General features: G+C 44.5%; 1 protein-coding gene and 1 long non-coding RNA gene across 3 annotated transcripts in view; one reads left to right on the forward strand and one right to left on the reverse strand.

Moving 5' to 3' along the window:
- Positions 1-824: 824 nt before the first annotated feature.
- Positions 825-17,007, reverse strand: part of LOC107077602 (uncharacterized) — a 79,511-nt gene continuing 63,328 nt past the window's right edge. The window contains exons 3-4 of one of the 2 annotated variants that reach the window (XR_011191132.1): positions 2,784-2,905; positions 825-1,091 (exon numbers count right to left, since the gene is read on the reverse strand). This is a non-coding gene — a long non-coding RNA (uncharacterized lncRNA). Of the gene's footprint in view, positions 1,092-2,655; positions 2,906-17,007 lie in introns of those variants that run through there. The other variant, XR_011191131.1, reaches the window with a different exon arrangement.
- On the forward strand, positions 4,278-10,080 carry LOC102694214 (NFIL3 like protein-like). The gene is made up of 2 exons (XM_015349154.2): positions 4,278-5,066; positions 7,101-10,080. Exon 2 carries the CDS (start codon positions 7,184-7,186, stop codon positions 8,516-8,518), a length of 1,335 nt encoding a protein of 444 aa, XP_015204640.1. The 5' UTR covers positions 4,278-5,066; positions 7,101-7,183; the 3' UTR covers positions 8,519-10,080.

The following is a 17,007-nucleotide window of genomic DNA, read 5'->3' on the forward strand; positions in this document are numbered from 1 at the left end:
AAGGGACCCAGCACTTCAGAGACTCACAGACGCTTGCTCTCTCAATAGAAGCCATCAATCTGCTGCATAAGGGAATGCCAGATTTCACATCTTCCAGTCTATTCCAGTGCCTGCTTTCTTCTCCTCAACAGTAAAGATTAGAATATCTTTTTTTTTATTATATACTCATTCGACCTGTAAAGTCTGATTGCTCTTCGGCAGTGACTTCGGTACCTGCTTGGGACGGGATGAGACACAGCCGTGCTCTTGGAGATGCGTCATGTGTCGCAGACTCCCAGCCCCACAGGAGAGGTGGCACAGAGCGGAGGAGCCCAGCCAGCACACCTCAGGAGCAGCAGGAAATTGACAGCACCCTGGCTGACTAAACCAACCCTGACCCTGGTAGCGCTCAGGCAATTATGTGTGACCGCTTGGGAAATTAGGGGCCCAGCTCAAAACAGCCATGTCTGGGTCATAGTGCAGTTATTGGACTGGTATAATTAAGGACCTGTGATCTAATCTAAATTGATATCAAACAATCAGAAACGTGAATATCACTGATGGGTGGGCCTGTCAGAGAGCATGTCTGCCCATCTTCAATCTCTCCTTTATATTCCTGTTACCTTCCTCTCTCTCCTTCATGCCTGAAAAAGGTAAATGTTGCATTTTTTCTTCCTACTTTTCACCATGGAATTAACCCCTACTGTACCTTTTCAACTGATTTTATTTAAGGAGGCTGGTCTGAACCCCTAAGGTTTACTCTCACCAGAGCTGGACCATCTGAAATAAAACACGAGACACTGTTGTTTGGTTCTTAACTGGAGCAAAATGTGTAAAATTGCAGCATTCACATGCGCTTTTAAGGCGAATTCAACAAAAGAAGCATTCTTCCCATTTCGATTTCCATATTGAGGATCCAAAAGATAGCATTACAAAATTCAAATTGAAGACGGACAGTATGTTAAAGGCAACACACGAAAACGTGATACGCCCTTAAGCTTGAAAATCAGATAAAGTCACATCCACTTGGAAAAGAAAGAATCACCACATCACCCGATCTGAAGAGAAAAACGTCATCCTTCTAAATGTTCAAATCGAGGAACAGCAATCATCTGAAAGGAGTAAAAGGATGGTCTTGAGTTTCTCAGTAAAAACTAGTGAGGTCTTTTTTTGGAAGGACACCGCAAAAATGTTTGAGATGAGGGGGCAGCACTGGTTAACTGTAGAGATTAAAGATCAAAACGCAGTTACAGAAAACACTGTGGGCTTGGTTTGCTTTCAGTGGGGTGCTCTGCTAAAGCAAGCCCAGATGGTTTTGCTCTTAACACCACCATGCAGACATTTTAGAAGACGCAACTGCGCCATGTGTGCCAATGCCATCTCAAAACATTTTACAGCCTGCTCTTTAAATAAGCCTTAGCTAACACATTGTCATGTGTACTGGGACAAATGGTTAAATTATTTTTAATAAGGGCAAAATGTTTTTGCAAGACAGTAGACTGCACTTGATGAGACAAAAAGCAGTACTGTTGTACTGTAAAAAGTGTGTCATCTCTTTACGTGGGATGACCAAAATCACATGAAATGTAGCTTTTTGAGGAAAATAGAACAAGTTAAAATAAAAGCACAGACCTGCTTTTAATTCTACTGAGTTTAAATCACCTCTTAAAAGCACCTTCTGCAAACCCAGGAAATCTCCATTCGCAATTCAGATAGTCAGTCCCTTTTCTCTTTGCCTTTATCTTCTAACACTGAATATACTGCACTTTGTCTCAATTGTAAAAAGAAAAAAACATTTCTAAGCTCCCTACTTGACCTCTTAGTGAATTGCATACTAGGCACGTTGAAACTTTTTCAAAATACCATATTGAATTTTCTAAAAAGGTCATCCACCTTCAACAGAAGCAACACAGGCAAAAGGCTGAGGTGATACATCACAAGTGGATATGATTAATTGGCAAAGCCACACTGTGTTATAAAACCTTTCATTTGGGGTTCATTATTTTCTTCTCTTTAGCCCCAGTTCGATTTACTCCTCAGATCAGAACAGATATTCTCCCAGTCTCCCCGACAGAATCCATTGCTTAAATCAGAGGTGGGGAATGAAAAGGAGCTACAAGCCCTGTGTGTGATCATCTCCTGTCACAGCCTGGGAAACAGACTGTCTCAAAAAGTTTTATGTCGTTAAAAATCTCTGAAAGCGTCCAATAATAGCAATTATGTTTTTGCTGCAAATGTAAATATTTTGCTAATTGTTGTAGCTTTGGCAAGATTGCAACTCACCATTCCGGGCATTTAAGATTTACTTCTTAAGATTTAAGGGTTCTGGAAAACTGGCCCAGGTGCAAGTGTGTGTCTGTGTCTGCCTGGCCTGTGATGAACTGGAGTCCTGTTCAGGGTGCGCCAGTTGCTTGCCAGGATAGACTCCGGCTCCCTCGTAACGGATTGTTTTTTATCTAGATTTTATTTAACACCATGATAATCTCAAAATTACGGCAATCTTTACACTTGCAACCTTATGGCTGTACCAGTGGTTACTCAAAGCAATGATGACCTCACATCTGTAAAACATTATTTGTGTTTAAAATGCTTCTTTTGTTAACAAAAAAGAAGTGATTGTGATGTGTAATGTGTAGACCACAGGTAGATACAAATTATTTATTTTGATTACAGAAAGGAAAGTCATCCAGCTGCTGGAAGAGGGGGCTGCATGGAAATTGTATATACTGATATCTGGCTATAAAGAGAGCGCTGCCAGGGGAAACGGGCAGAGAAAAAGAGATAAACGTTTTTATTTTTCTCACGCTGCTGTATGATGCCTTAACCTCAGCTGAAATCAAGACCTGATGATCACTTCGCCTCTGTAGCCTGGACACCGATTCCTTTCCTGGTCTTCTGATGAGGGGTTACCTTTACCCATCCTGAACTGGACAAAGCGGTTGGAAAAAGGGGAAGATGTTTCATCAGTACAGAGAAATGGATGGGTCTTCTGTGCAGCAGGAAGTGCTTAAAGGGGTCTTCTAGCGAACAGGCTCTATATCAGGGCCTCCCGTGGCTTGTTCCCTCCTTAAAGATGGCATTTTGTTGACATCCAGGTGGGACTACACACTAGTGTTGGTGGTGGTGGTGGAGGGGAATCCCCATTACCTGTAAAGCCCTTTGAGTGGAATGTCCAGAAAAGTGCTATATAAGTGTAAACAATTATTATTAGTAGTAAAACATCAGCAGCTTCTGACCTGTGCAGAAGAGTTAAAACAGTCTCTTAACTATACTAAATGATCTGTTTCATGAGGTCCTGTGCTGTTGGTTATCTACAAAAATAAGAAGGACCTCCAAAACATGTTTCCCCTCAAACGCGAAGACTTAGGGAGCCCTGTCCCACATGGAGGGAAAGATCCTGGCCTTCTAAGGAGAGGCACATGAACTGAAACTATTCTACAGGTCTATCATAACTTGGTCTACTTCGAGATCCTTTGACAAGAGGGTAGTTATGTCAGAAATGCCAATCTGCTCTGTTCTACTTAAAAGAGCAAGAAACACAGAGAGTGACAGGACAAGGGAGAACAAATGTGAAAAAGCTGAGAAAGGGAGCACAGAGACATGGATGGAGACAGGTAGTGCAGGGGAAGTGTGTCTTGCAAGGAAGTCTTGACATTTTTTGGGAATACGCACCAAGAGATTTTCTTTTAATTCAGTTAAGAACATAAGAAGGGTTAAAAATGAGAAGGGGCCGTTTGACCCATCTGACCCACTACTAATCTCATCCAATTATTAGTTATTAAGTCATTAAGCCATTTAGCTTATCTGACCCGTTTGGGAATTAGTAGTTAATTGATCCGTGGATCTCATCCAGCCATTTCTTGAAGGAAATATTTACATCAGAGCCGAGCTGCTTTTTCTACACTCCACAACCTTTTGGGTAAAATGCAATTCCTGGAACATTTGGAAAGTTATTTCATGTTCATTAAGGGGTTACAAGATTAAATCTATATCTTAGCTGAAGTTGCAAAAAAAATAAATTTGAGTTAAGACAGCCCCCCAAACTTAGGTTTTGTCTGACACAACTCATCCCCCCCATACACTCCAAACCTTAAAGGAACGGCACCAGTCCTATTTTTGTAGTTTTCAGAAACTATAAGACTATGTTCTGATTTGACACTTAAAAAACAAACGAGAATTTGTGGTTCATCTCCTAAAATTCAGAAGTGTTTGGGGGGTACAAAGGGTAGAGTCAGGGCTGCGCGATCACATCTTCCTCACGGTTTTCTGCTTAAATGCAGCAGCCAAGACGCAGTAATCCTGACGGCCATCGGGAATCTGGAAAGGTTTGAAATACGTCCCTTGGCCAAAACCTCACTTCTCTAGTCGTTGAATTCAACCGCGATAAAACAGCGTATCTCTTATTCTCAGCCGACTATTGAGGAAATCGTTTAGTAACAACTGCGGAAAGGCAAGGACGGACGGAGTAGTCCAGAAGAATTCGAGGAATAGCTCGCCGATGCGTCATGAAATCATTATGTTAACGCGTGGCGATAAACAAAAACAGGAACTCGGAACCACGAACGCCGACTGTTCCAATACATGCAGGTCATCGGGAAAGACATTACCTAATCGTTACGAAAAGATTAACTCGCTTTTGGAGCCTGCCAGAGAGCTATCGATGTAAGATCTTTAGCGGAGAGGAGGGGATACAGGAGGCTGTGGCCGCGGGGCTGGGCTTCACTCGCTCAGCGGAGAGGCGGGCTTGCTGGGCGGTCTTAACCGGGCCCACTTTACCAGAGCCCCGCGGTTCATCTGAGGTGAGGCCGCGTCCTTATCTGAACTTCACGGGGAAAAGAAACAAATACAGGCTGCGCCATTCAGTAGTGAGCAGAGACAAACGAGCCGAGCTGGGAGAAGGAGCTTAACGGAGCCGAGCAGCGAGAACTGGAGGTTGTCGTTCTCGCTCCCTTTCCCTTCAAACGCTAGTATAAACGCAGCACCAACGTTTATAAAACCCGTAAAACTCAACAAAAAAAACTGCCAGTTCGGGGGATATCGGCTAACCTGAGAGGAGCTAAAATAACCGACGTCCTGCTTGCGCGCAGGTAAGGAAATATAAAAAAGCACTATTGTATTATCATTATCATTATTATTCATATCAGTATAACCGATATAAACGGTTGATGTTAACGGCTGAATTGTCGCCCCGCATTCAAATCTTTAAAACTTTGTACTGTACGATCCGTACTTACTAAATATAGGTTAAATACAATACACTTAAAAAGGGATTAGCTATCGACCAACCGTTTCGCTGTTACAGGAGCGACATAATATTTATGTAAATGCTTTTGACGTGGCTACCAGAAAAAAAACACATTTACATTTGGAAATTGCAAGGGAATCGTGCAACGTTTGAGTCTTTTACTCCGGTTTCTTCCAGCGACTCATATAAAATAACCTTTTTCTGGGACTGACGTTAGTGCTTCAGGGCGATACGTGATTTGCGGGCTATTTACGGCAGCAATAAAAATGTTACTCAAGTAACCTTTGTACTGGAAATAAACACCGCAACCTACTAAGTGATCTGGGCAGAAACTGGGACAGAAAAGTTCAGCCGTAAATTCAGTCTTTGCCCGAATTCAACTAAAACAAGTCCGATGCTTTATCAGTACAGGTATCACAAAAAAAGACGTTATATTCCTTGTTTGGAAGAAATGTTTATCAGCTCAATGTTAAAAACATGCAAAGATATGCCTGTAAAGTACGCCAAAAAGACAGGGATACTAATAAAAATATTATGTATATTTAAGAAATTCTGTAGTTAAATGTAGGATTGATAGGATTCAGAAAAAAGTAGGCAAAAACGATTTCATTTTTCACGCCGGTTAAAAGATATAAACATCGTATATTTCCTGCCATTCGTCCTTAACAGATAATATTGTTTCACCATTATGTTTGACCACTGTTGATGACTCTTAAATAATAAATGACGAGAATAAATCTGCATTAAATCGGAAACTAAAGGAAAAAATAATAATCCAATCCAGTGCGTGCGATCAATGTGTGGTTTGAGGACCACTGCGTGGATGTCTTCAGAAGCGCTTTTTAATACCCGATTCGTGGTTTTGCTTTGATGATCGATCACACTGGATTCAACTGATTTGTGTGATACTTTGAAGATAACCAAAAAGTGTCGTAGTTTAGTGGGCTTAGGCGACTACAAGAAGTGATTTTTTATTTACACTTCGGTCGTGTCGCTTGGTTTATGTATGAAAAGTAAAGTTGGGAAACCTTCTCAAGCCCCGGTAGAGAACCCGGGTCAAACCCAAACCCTGATGCAGGGCTGTGCTCGCAGTAAAGGTCGATCTAGAGCGATAGGAGCCTTTGAGAATCCGGCCGTGGGACTGTCACGATTGTGAAGTGACGTGAAGGGGGATACAGCAGTCCGACCCAGTTAAGCGTGAGCTCCGTCAAGGACATTGTAGGTCTGGACGTTTCCTTTCGACTGACGCCAAGGCGCAGTCGGATTCCGCGATGGAGGCATAGGGGTTTGAGGATTTACTCAGACTCGACCTTGATGTATTTATTCCGTTATTTAAATCCACCGCGGAGAATTAAAACAAAAAAGGAGAAGCTGTCACGCAGCAGTGCAATGGTTAAAAAAACTGCGTACTTTAACACTTAATAGCTTAATTCTGTCAGAGAAAGTAGTGCAGTAGGCAAGCCAATAGGTGCTTAATTAAATAATTGTAAGCTTTAGTGGAAGTTTGAAAAACTTGGCGAGTTAAACGTTCTAAAGATCATTATGTAAAAAGTACAGTTATGACATCAAGTCCTGTTATATCATCCATTCTTCCACATATCCCCAGAAGGAGTTCTGTTCTAGTCGAGTCCAGGAAAAGGTTAAACTTATTTTTTCAAACATAGAAGCCAAAGTGAAATCTTTTATTCTTCCTAGCGTGGATGTTTTGTTTTGTTTTTATGTATGATTAAAAGTGGCTCAACGGGAATTGTACAGGAGAGACAGTTCAGTGGTTACAAGTGAGTTACGTAACGGGAGTGTTGTAACAGTTCTTACATAACGCTTACACAAATACAGTCCCTCACCGCCCCCTGCGCTTTGCTCTTCTCGCCGCTAGGTGGGGGTGTTGCTGCACGGAGATCACCACCGAGCTCAAACAACGTGGAAGAAGAGAACTCGACAGAAGTACCCTCGATTCTGATGAGCAGTATAGGGGGCACTGCTAACAGCTCTCACGATATGAGGGACCAGAGTATCCCAGGAGGGAGCCATAGCACTCCGGACGCAGAATTCCTGCAGGAGCTGGTTCCGTCTCCTACAGCAGCTGCTCCGGAGACTCAGACGGGGGGGCTGTCGTTCACAGATGAGGCCGTGTCCATCCTTACGACCAACAGCATCCTGGCTCGGTCCCTGTTGGGCCGCACCCAGCTGAAGCACAAGGACAGCGCCTCCCTGAGGAGAAAGCGAGAGTTCATCCCGGACGAGAAGAAGGACGAGGGCTACTGGGACAAGCGCAAGAAGAACAATGAGGCGGCCAAGCGCTCGCGCGAGAAGCGGCGGGTCAACGACATGGTGCTGGAGAACCGCGTCATTGCCCTGCTGGAGGAGAACGCCAGGCTCAAGGCCGAGCTGCTGGCCCTCAAGTTCCGCTTCGGCCTCGTCAAGGACCCTTGCGAGACAACCATCTTGCCCATCGCCGCCCCTATTGCCCCCGCCCCCCCTCCTCCTGCCCCTGCAGCAGCCCGATTCCACCCAGGCGCGCCCATGCACTCGGGCTACCTGCCTAGGACAGAAAGCACCTACGCAGGGCAAGCCTCTTCTGCGAGCCAGCCGTATCTCCATGGATATGGAGGCCGCGGCCTGAACGGCAGCCGGGAGACTCCCAGTTTTTCGGAGGATTCTGGGTTTTCCACCCCGGGCAGCTCCAGCGTCGGCAGTCCGGTGTTCTTCGACGATCGCCTGAGCGAGCACGGCAAGTTCTCCCCCCGGGGCGCAGAGGAACCGGGGTACGAGGCCCACTCCTGCCCCGCGGGCGGAGAAGCAGAGGGCCTGGCGGGCTCGGGACACTACCCCGGGGAGGCCAGCCGCGTGGGGAGGCTGGACTGCGGGGAAGGGATGAAGAGCCTGCCCCACAAACTGCGCTTCAAGACCCCCAGCAGCCCCGAGGGCGCAGAGGCCGTCGGCGCCGACAGCCGGCGCAGCCCTGTCCAGCCGATCGGGGGCCGGGAACTGGCGCGGGAGCCGATGAGAGGCTCCTTTCTCCTGGGTGGCAACAGCCCGCTGGAAAACGGGGGCGGCGGGGGCCTGGTCCAGCCCTCGTGGCGGTACCAGCCTGGCGAGGATCCGAAAAGCGGGCGCGTGAGGGAAGACCCGCAGTACTGTGCCCCGCCGGGCGGGTACCCTTCCGCCACCCCACAGGACAGCACCTTCCACCTGGAGAACACGGCCCTCAAGTCCCAGCTCACTTCCCTCAGAGAGGAAGTGGCCCAGCTCAAGAAGCTCTTCTCTCAGCAGCTGCTTTCCAAAGTGGCCTAAGAGGTCACGACCTGTCCGCGGCGCCGGCCCGTCTCCTGCACACCTCCAGCGCAGGAAGAACACTTTGATCTCCACACAACAGAGGGGCAGGACTCGGCCCGTTTAATGAAGAGACATTTAAAAACCTTACCTATCTAGGGTATCAAGACCATGTGAAAATTCATTTGTAATGGTTCAATGGCCTAGTAGCAAGTATGTTTTTTTTTAAGTATGCAAGAGAGAAGCACTGAGTGTTTTACTCCTTGAAATCATTAGCACCGTAAAATTAATCTTGTTGCATAACTGGAACAAAAGGTCAGAGTGCTTTAATCTGGAAAGCAAGTTCTTCATCTCTTCTTAATTAGCTATCAATTTAACATGTTAATGTTTTGGAGGAGGGTCTCTTGTGCTTTTTCATTTAGCAGAGAAAAATGGCGCAGTAACTGGCCTTAGTGAAATATTACCTGTTGAAATCAGGTCAGGATTAGAAAGTACTTTCAGACCACCCAAATGTCTCATGTTAAAAAAAATAGGTTTTACATTTGACACCGACATATTGCCATTCTTTAAAGCAGAAGAAAAGTAATCTGTATGTTCTTCATTGTACCTGATCCATTTGTCAATTTTGAACTTCACCTACAACACCAAAAGAGATATATAGTTCAGCATAACATACGGTATGTATGTCTAAAATTAGTTTAGGTAAGAAAACATGGTTCTCACGGGCCCATAACTAATACTAAACCTTATTTATTTGATGACCTCAGGCATAAGTCCACAAAGTTTTACATGGTCAGGTTTTACAGCTGTACTGAACTTGCAAAGACTTTCTCATCTCAATGGCTCTCGCTACTCACTAGAGGGACTGCAGAGACCAGAACACACTATTTTACATTCGTAGAGCACTTTCTTTATACTAAGGACCTCAAAGCATCACATCTAACGCAGAAGAGCAGTAGCAAGTACGGTACTATACTCTTGTGGGGAAGGGGGTGTCAGCTGTGTATAACATTATTCTGTCTTTTCCTTCTGCTGTCCAGGTGTAATTAATATATTGTATGTTTTTAAGACAGGGCTGGCATGCCCTCTCTCCACCACACCCAGCGAAATGTTGCCATTTCATCTCCCGTCACACTTGGCACACGTCCACCACCTTTTAAACCAGATAAAGGTTTCACCGTTACAAACATCCAGAGGATGAGCTCAGGCTTCAGACTACGGATTCGTTTTCCTAAGCTGTTTGGACCCCAGGTACCTGGAGTCACCAGGGCACACAGGCAGGCCGCAGACCAGGGCCGCACTAGGACTAATCAGCACCCAAACACACACACAAAAATCCCCCACAGCAGAAGTGCTGCTCAGGTTTTACACTGTGTTCTCGTACAAAGCAAAGAAAGATGCATTGTGATGCCCATTCACGCAGTATTTCATATCCATGGTACACTTTATGTATAAAAGAGAAATGCAGTATATTTATTGGAAGTATATCTAGGGGTTCTGTAAATATTTGTAGGTACAGTGCTGTTTATGTATTGTATATAATATATATTATCTTTTTTTACGTTTAAATAAAAGATTTTTTTGGACAGTACACCCTGTTCCCCGTTTGTGTGTAAAGCAATTGAAACCCAGTTGGGATGAACTGAAGTGAGCCTGGCAGCTGCAAAACTCTTCTTTCTGCAGCGACACGCAGCTCTTGCAACAGGTCCTGTACAAGGCTGAGAAGATGGCAGCTGGTCACAGCGCAGTTCGGTCACATCAGACGACTAATCACTCATGTTGGTTATGAAGCTAACCAACAGCAGCTCTTGTAAATGATTTGTGATTAAGTGCTTAAGTTAATCAAACTGCAGCTTCACAGAAGCTGAAAAAGAAATCGGTCCTTCTGGCTAAACTGCACACCTAACAGCATGCCCCAAATTCTAACATCAACAGCTTATTAAGATGATCGCTGTCATCAGAATCCCGATCACGCCTAAGAAGATATAACTTGAGGCTTGCTAGCCTGGCCTCTTTCCTAAAAGAAATATAAAATAAAAGAGCAGTCCATAAGTTATTCATCTAAGTTCTTTTAAAAGGTTAATAATTGTTATATTACAAGAAAACAAGTGGCCCCTATGCTGTGAGCAGCTTGCACAATTGCAGGCTGTAGAGTCATAACCTGCTTCCATTTGAAGTCACGGGAGTTAGTGAGTGCACTGAGCAGCTAGCATTTAAGGCTCTGCTTCTCCTAAAAGTGACTGTCAAAGTTACCAGCTGATTCAGATAAAGTGTCCATGTTGGAACGAGAAGCAGATGACACTAGGAGGAAGAGTGGTGTGTGCTACTGGGTGAATTTCGGTATGGGGTTTTCCCTTGAAACCATGGGTGTTCAACTGGTAGGATGCCCAGGGTTGAAGGTAAAAGAACAGGAATCCAAACTTGTTTCGGGATAGGAGTACAGTACTGCATGTCAAACTGGGTTCAGACCACATACAATTGGGTCCTCCAGTTCCATTTCCCTCATATATTCATTCTCTTTCCACACAAAGGGTGACAAAGAGCTGTCAGGAGAGCAGCCAAATAACTCTAACAAATAACTCTGGAGAGCTCTCTTCATGGACATGACTGACCAGAGAGCAGAGACCAGACTCCCGACTGACACATCATTGAGGCTCAAGGGGGCTTTCTGATGTTCAGCTCATGTGAGCTCTTTATTTCTTAATTGGAACAATGAATTGGTTAACCGACTTTTCTTTATCTGTAAAGCATGCGGTGGAACTGTAGATCCACAGGATTGGACATGGCCTCTAACTGTATGTGTACATACTGTAGCACACTATCAGTAACTCATTTTACGTGAAATGAACCCCGCGGTACATCTGCATCACTACAAACACATGCTAGTCTCCCCTTTGATCTTGTTACCTAGACTGCAAGATCCTAAAGGGAGTGTTGTCACCAGGCCAAACCAAAATTAGAGACAAATCTAAAAACAGACAGGCTGTCTAAACAGGGGCGCTGCATTCCTACAGAAGTGCAGTGCATACTGCAACATTGGTTATTAAGTAAGTTACTTTATTAATACTAGGACTGTTTTAAGTCTGAAGGGTAGTATTTAAGTCTTCCATTTAAACAGTTACGTAATTAGGAATCTGGCAGCTGGGTTACAACAGAAGCCAGAGGAGGCTGTAGGTGGGAAGGAACAGAGCCTGACCTCACCTCCCACCCTGATCAAGAGTGACCATTGACAGGAAAGGGTACAGCAACCTGTGGTGAGATTCCCAGATTCCCAGAACATTGGATTGGGACGTACGGATGTAAGGCTGCACAAAGCTATCACCCAAGCCCAACATTAGTCGTATATAATAATAATTAATAATAACTGCTTACATTTATATAGCGCTTTTCTGGACAATCCACTCAAAGCGCTTTACAGGTATTGGGGACTCCCCTTCACCACCACCAATGTGCAGCCCCACCTGGATGATATCTCCTCTAGCCAGGTACCTCTCACACCGACACATCATTTACATCTTCTAGACAGTGTGTGAAAGCTATCAAAAAAGGTAAAATCTTAGGATATGCGGTTAAAAGAGCAGAACTTAAATTTACTTTTCCCAAAATTGGCACCACACATTAGTAAGACTTCAGTTAGAATCCTGCAAACAATCTGGTCACTACATTTCAAAATGATACAGCTGCTCCTGAATCAGTATAGAGAAAAGCAAAGTAATACATTTAGTTAAAGGAATGTCCTACAATAACTGGTTAACAGGACTAAGTCCTTTTATTCCTCCCCAAAGAAGACTACAAGAGGATTGGATTCAAGTATTCAAAAGGTCCACGCAGCTGTCCTTTTTCAGGATAAGCTGAGAAACGCAAACCAGAGGACAAAAGTGCAAACCCAAAGGTCAACCAGCCAACAGTTACCAAACCGGTCAGATGGGGTGAAAGTCCTCCCCTCGTTTATGACCTTTATATTCTTACAGGCATCTCCAGTGGCTTAGAAGCCGACTCACCCTATATTCTCTCTCAAAGCCTGTGAGGCAGCTCCTCCTGCTTTTGGCTAACATTAGGGGGCGCTCTTGGCTTAAAGGGTGCTTCACAGAAAACATGGGCAGAAAAGGCTTCAATGCTGCATCCCAATGCGCTTCTGGGTACTTCCACAGTGACAGGCCTTACATCATCAAGAGCTCCAGGTGCTGCTGAGATTCTAATCCACTCATCTTCATGCTAGAAAACAGTACAAACAGGAATATGTCTCTCACCCACATCTTCCATTGTTGACAGTGCAGTCAGTTACAGCGGAAATACCTATTTCACCAAACAGAAATAATGCTTGTTTTCAAGGAATTCTCATGGCCTTCTCAGTTATTCTTTTTTATTCCTTTTAATTAGGGTGAAGTTTGGAATAAAGTTTAGTCATCTAATATTACCTCTGCTGCTAATGTTTTCTTTTTGTTTTTATTCTATAATGGTCACAGGGACCTTTCTGAAGGGCAGCTGTGCATATTACACAACAAACATGCAACAATATACCACAAAACTACGTATAAGAGACCAAGGACACTAACGCGCAATCCTCCATTGTTAGATAAACTGTGCAATCAACGCCTACAGTCCAATATACCACCAACACCAGGTGACTGACAATTTCCAGATTCATTCCAAACTAAGGCCACTTGAGGGCACCACAGCCGATGTTTTCTGGTCTCCCCCCTATCGTTCCAGAGCCTAAAAAAGATTTAGCAAAACTTCAGCGCTACAAGTAAAAGCCACTTGGAAGCCTGAGCCAGACAATGATTTGCAGGTTTATTTTAGTGGACTTGAGAGATCTGTAATCTACTTATGGATACTTAGCTACATTTGCAGTACTCACCACAGAAAACAAACATATATTGGAAGCAAAAGGTTTACACCTCAGGACAAAAACACTACAGCATTTTTACCAGGAAAAAAAACATATGTCACAATTCCTGGAGTCTCATCTTGAATGCTCCTTTTTATTAAGGAAGACCTAACAATAGTTGTAATTTTCAAGCTTTTGCAAAGAATGCAAAGAGTTTAATCCACACTGTGAACACAGCAAGAACAAGACTGCTCCACTGAGGTCAGACAGGACAGCTGGCTTGAGGGCACTCTGTACCTGCCCTTATGACTACAGTTCATTTACACTGTTTTGCAAATTCCCTTGCATGGAATCCACAGGGAGTCATAACAGCACTCACTGCCAGGCACCAGGCATGAAAAACAGCTTTCTTCCCAGGGGGCTGCTGTGTGATAAGAACATAAGACTGGTTACAAATGAGAGGAGGCCCATCATTCAGCCCATCTAGCCCACTGGGCAGTTAGTAACTAATGCATCCAAGGATCTCTTCTAGTTCCCAGATTCTATTTCATTAAAGAAACCAGGGTATCGGCTATTAGAACGATTACAAACAAGAAGACGCAATCCAGCCCAATGGAGTTAATCCCAGCAGGCACAGTGCACAGCTGCACTCCAGACACAATGCCAGTCCATTGCAGGGCACACACCTGCATGGAACCGTTTAGAGACTCTCATTAACCTGGACAGCATTCTGACTATATGAGGACCACTGAAACACCCAAAGAAACCTGCAGGGACAAGGAGAGAACACGCAAACTCCACACAGAACGAGCCCCAGTGCAAAATCAAACCTAGGAGAGGCACCACTGCCACAATGTGTACCGCCCACATTGGCAGACTAGTTTTAACCAATGTCATCCCTAAATAAAAACCTCCACAGCCTGGCTATTAAAAAGCAGCATGTGCTATGCATGCATATACTGTACTACAACAAGTGTATTAATAGACAGATGCTCCAGGCTGTGCAGTCTTATTTTTATCCTCTAGTATCTAAAAGTATTCATGAAAGAGCCAGCATGTTCTGCGCTAGTGTTGATCTGGGATGTAAATAAGGCCTGGCTTTGTCTCTCTCTTCTTCCATAGGAGAAAGCCTGTTGCTAGGCAGGCACCTCATCAGTTGCCATGGGAACCCCTGCAGACGCAGCTCTGAGGGAAAAGGGGGGAGGAGGGAGACAGAGGGGAGGGGGGGTGGGCTCAAGTTCAAGGGCAAGGTTTCTACTGTGGCTTGAACAAAGAAAAAAGGGGGGAGGGGAAAAGGATTCTTTCTCCTCATGCACACCTTCCTTTCCTCTGCAAAGACTTCCAATTGACACCCACGGGGACATTCCTGTAGGTGGATGGGCTTGTACTTGATTAAAACCCCTTTTTATATTTATATATTCTAGATCACAAGCATAATGCAAAATTGCATGCAAGTGTTTTGGGTTTTTTACATTTTTCATGCCTTAGTTGTGTCTTTTTTATTTTTGTATTGAATAAATGTCTTACATTTAATTATTTTTGGCAGAACATGCAAAATTGTCAAAAAAAATGGACTTGAACAACACAAAGTACTCGGACAAGCAGGAAAACAAAAGGAATGGCGAGGAACATCAGAATAAAATTCTTATTCTACTCCCACAATTTGAACCCAGTAATAAGATTTACCCCCTGTCCTCCCCCCATCCACAGGAACGGGGCATTCAGGAAATTAATTTCATCCCTGGCCATGTCAGATTAAAGAGCGTGACTAAGCCCTGGGCACGAGCTATCAAGCACAGATCCCCTTCAAAAGGGATCCATTTCGCAGTCATCTGCGCCTTTCCTAAAAGATGAAACCATATCCGCTCTGATAATTTCCTTCCAGGAATTTACGGATCCAAATTCCTTCTTCCAAGAAGGAGGAAATGTCTTGTGAAAAAAAAAAGCGGGACAGGATGTATTGTGAAGCAGCACTACACTTCACCTCGAAGCGCAAGTCCCAATTAGGTCTCTCCTGGAAGCTCTTTACCGGCATGTTGAGAACGTGCCTTGACAGACTGATCAAACTGGAAAGCAAAGCTAATGCAATAACAGAAACTATTCCTGTTTCACAGATATTTCACAACATATCTGGCAAGTTCATCCCAGGCAATTTACAGAAATTACAATTGCTCAACTGTTTTTTTTTTTAAACAAAACTTCTTAGTACCAGTTTAAGCAGCTGGAACAGCCAGGATAAAGTACCTTGCTCAAAAGTCCAGCTGCAGTGCGCCCAGATGGGCTGTAGTCCAAATCCCTATAACAGCACTCAGTGCTTGCACCCAACCTGCAGCTCCTGATGGAAATGACCTATGGAGTCATAAACATACTGTAGGCAGAGGTAGCCTAGTGCGAACTGAAGAACTGGGAGTTTAACTGCTGTTTGCAACAAGATGTAGGTGATCTGCAACAACAGAAATTGGCTGGTAAACATTGAAACTGGTACAGAAGCAACATGAACGAGCAGAGCAGCAGTAGTGTAATACGTTATTGGGAAGACGGCACTCTGCGAGGAAGAATCTTTCTACTGGCTTTGCTGACAATTTCGGGACACCTACAAAAGCCCCCCTTGACCATCTGCGTGAAATAACATTTTCACTTTGTCTTGGTTGCTAGAAATGAACAATATCAACACCCAATTAATCTCATCACCTCTCGTGTTAATGAGAGCTTCTGTGGAAAGCCTGTGGCTCCAAGAGAACATTTCTTCAGGGAGTGATGATTACAAGTCAGAGGACCTGGTCCTCCACTGAAGAGCTAAATTACCTCCCAGATCAGTCTCATTCAGCCCTGTGGAAGCCTCCGTGTCAAAACCGCAGTGATTGACTTGCATTTGGAGACAAAGTAAAATAAGAAAAAAAAAAGCTTGAATTGTAGACCAGCTGGTTGGTCTTCACAATGTCCAGCTTAAAATGTGCTTCAATTATACATTGCTCCAAGGAACAACATGCAAAAAGGGGGATTTTTAAAATCCTGTATCACTCCCAGTCCTGGTCCTTAGAGCTAATGCCATCAAATTAGCTGGACTCATTAAACCAGGTTTAGGCACTGTGTGCTAGTTTCAATTAATGCATTATTTTTCCAGTCTAAATCAATCCATTTTGGAACTGCAAATGAAGACTTGGGTGAGGAATATAACACCTTTGCTAACAGGGAGAATGATAACCCGCAGACATGCTCCTCTGATGTGCTGACCTGCAAAACAACAACGGGCTGCAACCTACATCACTCTGCAACTCACAGCTGGCAGCCCACTGAAGCTCAGCAGGTGTGCCCTGGTCAGTACCTGGATGGGAGACCCTGGGAAAGCTAAGGCTGCTGCTGGAAGAAGTGTTAGCGGGGCCAGTAGGGGATGCTCACCCTGCAGTCTGTGTGGGGCCTATTGCCCTCCTGGCTCTCTGTGGTCATTAAAAAATCCCAGGGTATTTCTTGAAAAGAGTAGGGCTGTTACCCCGGTGTCCTGGCCAAATTTCCCCCCTTGCCTTTACCAATTATGGCCTCCTAATAATCACTATCTACAAATTGGCTTCATCACTCTGTTCCCCTGCCCACTGACAGCTGGTGTGTGGTGAGCGTACTGGCGCACTATGGCTGCCGTCGCATCATCCAAGTGTGTGCTGCACATTGGTGGTGGTGGAGG

This window comes from Lepisosteus oculatus, chromosome 11, assembly GCF_040954835.1.
Source record: "Lepisosteus oculatus isolate fLepOcu1 chromosome 11, fLepOcu1.hap2, whole genome shotgun sequence".
Taxonomy (NCBI): domain Eukaryota; kingdom Metazoa; phylum Chordata; class Actinopteri; order Semionotiformes; family Lepisosteidae; genus Lepisosteus; species Lepisosteus oculatus.

Coding starts and splice junctions, on each gene's coding strand:
- LOC102694214 (XM_015349154.2), top strand. CDS start 7,184: ATGAGCAGTATAGGGGGCACTGCTAACAGCTCTCACGATATGAGGGAC.